Source organism: Triplophysa rosa, linkage group LG6 (assembly GCF_024868665.1).
Source record: "Triplophysa rosa linkage group LG6, Trosa_1v2, whole genome shotgun sequence".
Lineage (NCBI taxonomy): Eukaryota > Metazoa > Chordata > Actinopteri > Cypriniformes > Nemacheilidae > Triplophysa > Triplophysa rosa.
The window spans coordinates 17,620,651-17,632,764 of record NC_079895.1 but is presented as its reverse complement, the minus strand read 5'-3'; the positions used below and the strand labels follow the sequence as shown (position 1 = coordinate 17,632,764).

Genomic DNA, 12,114 nt, shown 5'->3' with positions numbered 1-12,114 from the left:
TATTATTCAGTAGTCAATTCTAGACATGACCTGCAGCTGAGAACAGCAGGTGTTTTTATCCTTTACCTGGACCGACACAGAAGACTTTGTCAAAGTCGGCACAAATGCACATCTGCTTGTAGAGCTGAGGTGACTGGGCCAGGTATGCACTGGTTTTGAAGTAGGAGACTGTGAAGACGTTGGCTCCTCCTTCACTGGCAGCTATTAAAACACAAAGACAAATATAGATATACGCATTGGTCGTGGGTAAGAGGGTAAATGTTGCGGGCAGAGATGCTGATAGAGATTAAAGTTTGCAGAAGTATGGTCAAAATGAACATTATGTTCCAGCAGGGCACGTACAGATGGGTGTGTGCACCGGATGCGGTGTGGTTTTGGTGAAAGAACATAACAAACGAAGATCTGTGGCGGGTGGCGGAACACACGAATGGCGGCAAAGTTCAAATTCTAGACTCGTCACAACGGTGGGTTCTGATTGGCTGACTGAGGGGCAGGGGAAGTGAGAGTAACTGTTTTCCTTAACAGCACAAACCACATAAACACAATAGAGAGGTTTGTTGAGAGATTGTGTAAGAGCGAGATCATCACTGACGTCACCTTGTGTTTAAAATGATTGGTGGACTAAAAAAGAAGCGTATTTAAGTGGCGGTTGAAGCGTTTGAGCGCTGTCATTTTCGCAATGGACCAACAGTGTCCTGTTCATGACAGGCAATGACTTTCAATACTAAAAAGTGCATTTAAAATGTTTATATTTTGTTTGTTATTTCTGTTTTTCTCCATGCAAATATTTGATTGGATTGATTTAAAGGGACATTTCACCCACAAATTCATAATTCATATAGTGTCTATTTGACTCCTCTCCCGTGTTTTTATTTTTCTTGAAGCCTTTAAATCAGAAACAGATAAAAACTTCAATTATATTATAAGGGCTTGGAACAACATATGTCTAAGTACATGATGACAGTTTCCGTTTTTAGGTGAGCTGTCCCTTTAAGTACCGCCAAAGCTTATCAATTTGCACAGTGCTCGAGTCCACTCAATAGATCTAGGCCTAAACTCTCTTCAAAGACAGCTCTGCTCAAGAATTCCACAGGATCCGATAGCATTCAGTGTCCCCACCATCTCGAGAGCTCTAACATGGGCTGTTATCAATGACTGAGGACATATCTTTTTCATAAACACCAGTTTTTCTTAAGCCAATGTTTTGACAGTGTCGCTGTCTCTTTTAGCTCAGAAATGAAAAAGTATCAATCCTTGAAATTGAAATTTTTAGAGACTGAAGGTTTGGAGAAGGAACAATAAACTAAGTTGGACGGCATGAGCAAGAAATCATTCAGGAGGCTCGGCATGTGAGGACACAGATAAGACCCATGCTGCTCTGTCCCGGCCGCCGCGAATACAGATACTGAGAATGAACACGGAGACAAGATCATTGCCTTATGACACCTCACTTGCTTTGTAAGGTTAAATGAAAAGTTCACCCAAAAGATGAAAAGACAGTCTTTATTTACTCACCCTCCCGTTGTTTCACACCAAAACGCATTTATTTTACAGTGGAATGGGAAATATTACAGTGTTTGAGGTAAATATTATACCTACAGAAACGTAAAATCTAAAGACGAGTTAAACAAGAAGAATTCCATGCAACAAATGAAATTCTTACTTAGAATCCAAGCAAAATAAAAAAAATTAAAATCATGTTTTTTAAAAAACAAAATGAGTTTATGCTTAGAACAAGAACATAAATCTAGCAATGGGTTAAGAAAAATAAACTTAAATTAGGTTTTTCATAAAAGTTCAAGTTTATTTATCTTACCCTGTGGGCAGCATTTGTTTTACTTTGCTTTCTAAGTAAATGTATCTTCATTAAAAAATACTATATACAAAACTCATGGAGACATTTATTAAGCAAGTAAACTTGGTCAATTTTGAACTTGTGTTTAAAGAGCAGATTAAAGAGATAGTTCACCCAAAAATGAAAATTCCTACATAATTTATTCACCCTCATGTCGTTCCAAACCTGTTTGACTTTCTTTCTTCTGCAGAACACAAAGAAAAATATGATGGTAACCAAACAACTATGCCCCCCCCCATTGACTTCCATCGTATGGACACAAAACCACAGAGACATTTCTCAAAATATCTTCTTTTGTGTTTCACAAAAAAAACATGAAGGTGATAAAATGATGACAGAATTATTATTATTATTATAGGGTGAACTATCCCTTTAAGCCTGCTCAGATGTTTATCTAAAGGGATGCAAGAGATTAGATGGTCATACCAGAGATGATTTTGGGAGTCTGGATCTCCACAAAGCCTTTGTTGATGAGAGTGTCTCTAAAGAGCTGACAAACACCTGACTGCAGCCGGAAGATCGCTTGGCTGGTTGTGGTCTATAAGAGAAAAAGATGTTAGTAAACATGTTATATAACTTGTTTGCTTGCATGTGACGCGTAGTGGTGGCAGTATATCCCCTGGTCTGATATAACACCTTTCAGTTGCCACACAGTGACAGTTTTTTAGCGGTTTCAGAGAAAACATATTGCTAGATCTTCAAAAACCTTTTTGTGTTATTAGTGATGGTTGCTATGACAACTATCACTATTATGTTTACTCATTCAAACCGTTAATCCAGATTATTAGACTCATCTTGCACCATCGGTGCTACAGATATAAATGATACCTTAAAGGTACATCACCCTCAAGTCATTCCAAACCTGTATGACTTTCCTTCTTCTGCAGAAAACAAAAGATTATATTTTAAAGGGGTCATATGGCGCGAATACGTGTTTTTCTGTGTCTCTCTGTGTTATAAATTGCCCATGCATGTATGAGACATGTAAAATTGCAAAAATTAAAGTGTCGGAACAAAAGATGCATTCTATTTAAAAGCGAATGCTCACCCAGACCTGCCTGAAACGCCTCGTGTAACCACACCCCCACAAATCTACGTCAGTTCGTGGTATGAGTTGACTAAGACCGCGCAAATGTAAACGCAAGTAAGGTGGGCATACCTGTCAGTACAATTGCTTTGGAACCTGATGTTCCAAATATGGTAAGAGTGTTACATTTCCCTCACAAGCTTGCAGTATTCAACCAATCACTACGCACTGGTTAACTGGCCAATCATAGCACACCTCGCTTTTCAGAGTGATGAGCTTTGTCAAAAATCTGCACGTTTCAGAGAGGCAGGGCAACGAGGAGATACAAACATGCACGGTATGTGGAAAATACAGCGTTTTTGAACCTTAAATCGTGTATACACATTGCATTACATCTAAAACAAAATATAATATTCATTTTAGCCATGTCATATCACCACTTTAAAGAACGTTGGTAACCAAACAACACTGGACCTCATTGACTTCTACTGCATGGACACTACAGAGACATTTCTCAAAATACCTTCTTTGTGTTCCACATACGAAAGGGTCACATACAGGTTTTGACTGACATAGGGTGAATAAATGATGACAGAATGTTTTTTTTGGGGGGTGAACCATCCCTTTAAATCCCATGGCTTGTTGAGGAGAGACCCAACATCACCTGTTCACAGCATCATGAAGCCGTCGTGTACATCTGCAAGCACCACTCAAAAACTTCTTCAGAAAATCAAAAAATCAAGTGTTGTAATACAAATGGCCCCAGCAGTCGAATACATTTGGCCATTTCTGAGAGACCGAAATAAATTAGGTCTTCTTCACAGTACCGAAGGGACGGCGTACTTGCAAAATCAATCTCCCGCAACAATCAAACCTCCCGAACGCTCTGGTCTCGAGCACAAAAGCTATTGAAAACGCTGAGTTCTCAGCCCGAATTTCCCATGAATCAGATGACTCCCAGATGACCCGCGTTTCCTCTTTCTTCATGATTCACGAGTGGGCTCACGTCAATCCTTAAGAAACAATCGCCCTCAATATCAATATTTTGAAGCTTGCATTAATTTGATTAGCTTCTGTTTGGACAGATTCGGCTTTGAGCTGTAGAGGAAATTGTTGTGAGAAGACGGCATCACGATTGCGTGGAGTGCTTCGCTAAATATTTCATGTCAGCCATTCTTCATTTTCTGTTTCAACCTCATAACCACATACTAACCCGCTAAAACTACCTAAACGGGGATTTTAGACCTAATAATGAAAGTACGCATTTATCTGTCTTTGAAACACATAGGTGAGTGATACAAAGGCCTTATGTAAGCAACAACTAACTCCTAAACTGACTGGACTTAAAGGTCCATGTACTGTATGCGGCATTTCTGTCAATAGATCCTCCAAAAAATGACACACTGGACCTTTAAAGTCTTTTGTTTTGCTGTCTAAATAAACTCAAACCCAAAAGGAATCAACACACAACGCAATCGTAACATCCCCCATCCCTGCTGATCTCACAAAGTCAATAAATATCAGTCGGTCTACATTCTCACACACATCAAGATAATCAGTTGTGCAGATACGTTGACAGGACCGTGCGTTACTAGCTTACGCGCCTGAGTGCTCGTACAGTTAATATGCAAAGATGTTATCAGCGGAGTGCGTAAACACGCAGGTTTCAGAAGTAGACCTCACACATCTCTCATCGGGGGCGTGGAGAAAGGAGATGCGTGCATCACTTATGTTCTTGAGACTCTGAAACCGAGAGTACACAAGAAGCTGTTGTCCTGTGGTTTGACTCCCCCACCTCGAGCTCTCAGATTTCTGCTTTTACTTTCTGGAACTTCTTAAAGCCGAGCCGTCCGCTCAGAGCGAGGTGCACTGTGACGGCACTGCCAGATTTCAATCTTTCCGGTGGGTGAGAAACAAGGCCCCACAGAACAGTGTGTGTGTGTGTGTGTGTGGGGTGTGTGCCAAAGAAGCCTTTCATTATGAGAGGTGAGACTGGCAATGCAGGAAACCGTTTATTGCTTCACTGTTTGCTGAAATGATAGTGTGGTGGCAGACCAGGTTTAGAGGTTTGGCAAAAAATCTCCTCGACCATGTATCAATGGTTCATAAATTGAAACATTATATGCTCAGTTTGGATCTTTGTTATTTCAGAATGGCATCGTGTTTTTTACATTTTGCATTATCACGAAATGGAGAGGCGGCGAGGACAAATGATACATCTAAAAGAGAAAAGAGAGATGGAGGCATGCTTACTCTCAGATCAATAACTCTGTTGTCCAGTCTGGTGTCCTGGTTGACCGTGGCTCTGCCTTCCTGAAAGAGAAGTAAAAAAGAAATGTTACTTTCCACCATTTCCCTAATGCCACTGAGAAATCTCAAAGGAAAAAAATGTAGCTGAAAATTCATAGCTGTAAATTCAACATCAAATACGTTCAACACTGCTGTTCTATTGTGCTATATTTTGGTTTATCCCCGACAGTAAAAAATAACTTGAGGTGGGAGGCTCGTTCATGGCTGGTCAGTACACAAGATAAAGACAAATATATTTTTAAACTAAACTCAACATAAAAACTCTGTTCCTCTCCCAGATCTGCCTCAAGGCCCCTGAGAGTTTAGAGTTATCTTTCCTTTAAAGCCCACAGGAGCTCAGGAGGCTAAAATGAGCTGATGAACAGACTACTCGTCCCGCCTCCATAAAATGCTATCAGGCCGGCCTGATAAGACACGAGTGTAATGAGATGACAGTTACTCTGTCTGACAGACGATGTGAAATCCCTCAACGTCTGCAGAGTAACAGCAACTGCAGCTGGTTTGGTTTCCAATGGACACACTGCACCAACATCAGCTGTCTCACACCAAGACGCTGTGTTCTTAATAGAATACTACCATCAGGGTTGCCAGATATGCTATGCAAACCCAGCTCAATATCCACTTAAAACTAGCACAAAACCAGCCCAACGACCCGAGCCCAAATACTAAAACACAGAATATTCCACTCCTATAGCTGTAATGCAGTCACTGTTATGCATTGCACACAATTTCTTATTGAAATAAAATCACTGCATGGAAGCAATCATTTGTTTTCAATGTTTTCATAAAAAACTTAATAGCCTTCTGATTGAACGTAGATGATGAAGAAAGTCCTTTCACCTTTAACCCATAGAATAAAAATAACCCTCAACAACAGTTTAAAAGGAGCGTAATTTTGCAGGAAAAGCAAAGACTTTGCAACCCTGACAAACACTGCTGCTTTTTTTACAGTTTGTATACGGTTCACAGGACGTTTCACTTTTTTGTATGAATAAAATACTTGGGTGGCCTACTACATCTGCCAAAATGATCAGTATACAGTGCGAGAAATCAAGGTTATTTTAGTTTACTAAAATTAAAACTTTGAAAACGTTTCTATTCAATGAAATCAAATCAAATGTTGACCTAAAAATTATTGCAAAAACTTAACTAAGGGAACAAAAATTTATGCTACCTCAAAAATAAACTAAAAAGAACTACGATAAAAATGTATTAATATTGTATAGCAACATAAAAAATAAAATAAATTATAAAATGGCAAAAGCATATACGAAAATTGAACTGAAAATAAATGCTAATTTAAAATATTAATAAAACTAAAATCAAAACTATAATAACTACGAAGAACAGTATATCCCAAAATGCAATGTGCTTCACTACCAGTATGACTAATTTATGTTACTTTTTGACCTTACTACTAAATCCACTAGATCTACTAAACTTCCTAAATATAATAAACTTAAGTTATTTATTAATCAATTTACAATAAGAGTTGTTTATTAAAAGAAGAGGAATCATTCAAATGTTATCTTGTTTGTTAATGTTTTCAGCTACCAATATTAGTGCAGTCTTATCGGCTTTATTTAACCCATTTTGCCTCGGTTAAATCCATCCCACAGAACTGCACAGATTTTGCAATCAGCAAATTTTGTCTCGGCCGATAAATGACCCTCTCACTCACAACAATTACATCATGTAAACTTCATGACCCATCGGTTTCTCACCTCGTCTCCATCTCCCTCAGGCCTCACAGCGTCCTCCAGCTGAAGGGGAAGTCTGGGCTCAGACTGGCTGATCACAAAGATCTGAGTAACAATCACACAGAAAGCCAAGGTGTGTTATAATCGTCTGATCACATGTTTACAGTCATCAGAGAATAGTGTAAACCTCATGTAAACATGGGCACGACTCTGTGTGTGGTCATAAACATGACAAGCCAAGCTTTCATTTGAACTGATTTTAATAGGGAACATTGAGATCGTATCAATACAGTTCCTTCCAGAGATGATTGTCAATGTCTACCCTCTCCACATGGAGCTCTACATCCTGCTGAGAGCAGCTCTCGATCTTCTGGTCCACCTTCTTCACCACGGCCTCAACATCAATGATGCTCTCCTTGGTGAGGCTGTACAGAAACAAACAAACAAACAAAAAAAGAGTAAAATGAAGATGAGTCAGAATTAGGCAGACTGGAATTCAAGTCTAGCAAATTCAATTCAATTCAATTCAATTCAATTTTATTTATATAGCGCTTTTCACAATGTGCATTGTTCCAAAGCAGCTTTACAGGAGCAAATAAGAAAAACACAGAAAGGTAAAACACAGCACAGTGCATGGTGTTTATAGACCAAGCAAGATCATTATAATAAATAATATCTAATAAATAAATGAACAAATAAATAAATAAATGCAGTCTCCCGGTGAGTAAGCCAACACTGCACTGCTCTGCTGTGGCGAGGAACCCAAACTTCAATGATGAATAATGGAGAAAAAAAAACCTCGGGAGAAACCAGGCTCAGCCGGGAGGGCCAGATCTCCTCTGACGTGTCATAGCTGCACTCAGTGACCCCGACCAAAGCCACCGAGCAACGTCCACGAAGAACAGGGACAGCCCACGAGCCGCGACCCAGGAAGCCCCACCCGCCGAAACCGTGCAGGTCCAACCCGGTCCCATTCCGCGATCAACAACAAACAACAGAGGAACAACCAGGGAAAAGTAGTAATGGCATAATTAACTTTATTCCTCTGTTGTCCGACATCGACCACAAAACAAGACCAACCAGACCAGACCCACACAGTCCCAACAAATGAAACGCCCCGAACCACAACCAACAAGCCCCCCCACTCCCTACAACACCCACCCAGCTACCTCCAATCAAAGTCACTGAGTGCAGCCATAACTTCAAACTGCTGTCGTGTGATGTAAGTTTAGCATTAAATACCAAGTATTTATGTGACAGGTAGTCTGTCTTTGCTCTCGGTTGGGGATGGAATTGTCTGCAAATGCACTTAGACATTTAACATGACGTCACATGTCTTTCATTCTGAGATAATTATTAATGTTTTTTACATTGAGATGTGAAGTAAAAAGTCAGACAAACAGCAGGATTATATAAGAGAACTTCAAAAAGAACAAACGTAATAAAAATTGTGGAACAAAGTTATACATACTCCTTCGCAGACTGTATTCTGAAATCTTGAAAAATACAAATGTCATACCCATATTGTACCCACTGTACATTGACATTTCAAGACATGCGGAGATGTGCTGTACCTCACCCATTTATATTTTCCCCTTGACTGAAAAAGAAAACTTTTAAGACTGTGGCAAGAACTTAAAAACCCTGCAACGAAAGTGTTTCACTGTATAATAAAAAGGCTCCTTTTACATAAATATTCTGAATATCACTCAAGAAAGGCACAAAGGCATGAAATAAAAACAAAAGTTCATGAAAACTCATGAGCTCATTCCATTACGCAATAGCAGTTTGCAATTCTATTGTTTCAGACTATTTCTACAGCTTGGCATGCATAGTTCTGCTTTTTACAAATTCACACAAACAGATTTCCGTTGCAAAGACAAACCACATGCTTACACCACTTTCACTTTGTTTGGAACACACTACAGCGGGAAAGTTTACCCCAAAAAATCTAATTTCTCAACTACGTCTTATTTCTATTTATATGTCTATACAATTATTGCTTTGGACAAGTCAAAAATTAAGCCAGTAATGATTTAAATTATAGTCTGTTAAAGAGATTTAGAGAAGTGTTTACCCATAATACAAAACCTGTCATTATTTATTCACCCTAATGTTGTTTAAAACCTGTATGTGTCTATTTGTTCTGTGGAACACAAACAAAGATATTTTGAGAAATGTTCAGTGGTTTTGTGTCCAAACAATGGAAGTCAATGGAGGCCAGTGTTGTTTGATTATCGATGTACTTCAAAATATCTTTTGTGTTGTGCAGAAGAAAGTCAAGTCAAGTCAGATTTGGAATGACATGAGAGTAAGAAATTGAAAGAGTTTTCGTTTTTAGGTGAACTATCACATTATCACTTTTCTGCCCAACATGGTCCATATAAACTAGGGCTGTGCCGATAAACGATATCATATCGAATCGCGATAGAATGTATTTCAAAAACGATGATAAGCTATTGGCATTTTGACTCGATATGGATTAATCTTACAGTCTAACAGAACGCAGAAATAAACGCAACAACAGTCAGTCAGCGTGCAACTTTTATCATGCGCGTCAATGTACAAAGTCCATTTCATACTGCACTTGGCAAAGAAAACTCGACACGAGGAGGAAAACATTACTGGAAGCGGAAACAAAGGTGAAACTAACCTCGAGTTGTCATCACGCGGTTTATCAAGTGACTTATTTTTTTTTCGCAATCGCCGGTTAAACAAAACAAACTTGAGGCGCAATTGCAAGCGAGTTACTTCGAAACTCAAGCACAAACGTTTTTATATCCATCGTTAACATATCTGCTAACATGAGCTGGTGCTTATGAAACAAACCAGCGCTGCCCTGTACAGATTAGAGATGTAATGAAGTGAGTTTGTGTGCACATTAGGGCTGTGCGATTTTGGGAAAATATCTAATTGCGATATTTTTGACAGACATTGCGATTGCGATTTGATTTGCGATTTTAACTTTTCTAATTCAAGCTTCAGCTCAATATTGTTGTGTAGAGCACAGTATGGGTATAGTTACCCTGCTCAAAGAAAACAAAAAAAATGTTTCCATTAAAAACATTACAAAATTCATTTTTGTAGTGTGTTTAGGGCATTATTCAAATAGGGCTTACTGTTGTTTAATTGGTTCCCAACTTCCAGATTACATCACACCAATAGAATCCAAATACCAGTGTACACTATTAGTGACATAGACATAGTTACATAGGCTGATTTATTATTTTTTAAGTATGTGGGATTTTTTAAAACAAGTAGAAAATGTGCTGAATGTTTAATTTCATCCAAGTGAAATTAGCAAAACAGTTAGATAGAATTTACATTTGTTTGAAACGCGGAGCTAGGCGTGAGTTGACACAGGGTGCGCGCGTGCGTCAAGCCTCGTCCATATTGCCAGATGCCCGTGTGGAGCCGGACTCAAGTACTATAAACGTCATTACGAAACAGGCTGTGTGTGCGCGTCAAGTTTAAACGACTCGTCTGCGAGATGCGGGAGACGCGTGAGTATGAAACAGGCTATGTGTGCGCGTCAAGTTTAAACGGCTCGTCCGCGAGATGCGGGAGACGCGCAACGCGGGGCAGAGACATGCGAGTATGACACAGGCTGTGTGTGCGGTCTTATGAATTGGACGGTTCTTTAATATTTATTTGCCTAATATGATCGATCTGACTCTGCAGATGTCATAATAACACACACTCTCTCCTGCCTTGTGTTTGTTTGTTTTTTTAATGACGGACGTTTATGCAGTTGGCTAGGGCAGTGCTGATTAGGCATAACGGAGGTGCGCTCACTCTGTTGGTTAGCAAGAATGCCACTCAAAGCGGGCTTGGAACAGACGCGTTTGCTATTTTTCACATCGCTTCCACATCGCAGCCTCTTGCGATTAGAAAATTGCAACGTCTCACATCGCGATTGCGATTCGATTTCGATTAATCGTTCAGCCCTAGTGCACATTAAAATATTGAACCTTGTATGTAAGATGCTTGCATGATTAAAGAAATGTACTATAGTTTATGCGAGATGTCTTTAAGGTTCACTGAATGCATTGAATGAATCCCACTACTCGAGCAAGACATTATTGCAGCGTTATGTATGTGCGCAGGTGCTGAGCCAATAGCGTTCGAATGTACGCAGTAACGGAGCCCTTTCATTGGTTGAATGTACTGAAAGAACACTCCCTTTACTTAACGAGTCAATTGAGTCAAAATGAGACTGAATGAACTGGTACATGTTGTTTATGGCCTAATATCCTCTGTGTTGCAACAGTGCATTCATTGAATTGAATTTTAACTGGTTAAAGGTTAACTTTTGTTAATAAACTGTATTTAAAATAGATTATTTTAAATACAGTTTTGTAATTAAATATATATCGAAATAAATATCGTTATCGATCAATATAGAAAAAAACTATCGAGTTTACTTTTTTGCCATATCGCCCAGCCCTAATATAAACCCTTGCATAGAAACTGTCATGTAAAAGCCTCCCTGTGTATTGCATAAAAGAAAAGAACTACACGATGCCAAGTACATACACACTAAGCCTTCATTCTTGGTTGAACTATTCCTTCAAACGAAGTGAAATTGAATTGCCAGTCCAAATCCCTGTCTGCCCTTTGAGTTCAAGTGTAAAGACATTCGCCAACTGTCTTCTTGAGAAACAGACGGCAGGAAAGGACTGTGAAACCTTCAGCTCCAATCATTAAAAGGGAGTAATCAGAGACCTAAGAGAGCGAGAATGAGAGAGCGAGAGAGAGACGGCCCGGTCCTTGCCAGCTGTTAAGAGAGCAGTCACATCACAGTGGGATCAGTTCTGCCCACACTGCTCTTCTATCAATCTCCATACAGACACACACCTCTTAATAAAGTCCTGATTGAGTCTAGTAACTCAACACTAAGCTGCCCGTGATGGCTTCTGCATTTCGCACCTGTGTAGTGAAAGGACACGGTTCCGAAGGGAAAGATGAATATAGAGGGGGATTAGACAGACAGCGAGCGAGTTTCAAGTGTACACTCATGAGTGTGGTTGCCCATGCAAAACTCACTGCCACAGCGCTGTGATGTTTTGGTCGTTGTTATGTGGCTGCTAATGTGCTTTCAGTGGCGGTTACTACACTTCTATGCCCTCGAGAGGAAGTGTTGGGTGGTTGCTATGGTGTTCTGTCAAGACAGATGTACTATGAGTCTGGGTCGTCTTCTACCTTTATTTGAACTACATTGA

At 39.6% G+C, this 12,114-nt stretch overlaps 1 protein-coding gene across 1 annotated transcript in view; it reads right to left on the bottom strand.

Moving 5' to 3' along the window:
- Nucleotides 1–12,114, bottom strand: part of dars1 (aspartyl-tRNA synthetase 1) — a 46,397-nt gene that overhangs the window by 11,840 nt on the left and 22,443 nt on the right. Inside the window, exons 7-11 of the mRNA XM_057335760.1 lie at nt 7,215–7,317; nt 6,917–6,997; nt 5,136–5,195; nt 2,282–2,393; nt 67–201 (exon numbers count right to left, since the gene is read on the bottom strand). Of these exons, the coding sequence (XP_057191743.1) occupies nt 67–201; nt 2,282–2,393; nt 5,136–5,195; nt 6,917–6,997; nt 7,215–7,317 (491 nt within the window). The remainder of the gene's footprint in view (nt 1–66; nt 202–2,281; nt 2,394–5,135; nt 5,196–6,916; nt 6,998–7,214; nt 7,318–12,114) is intronic.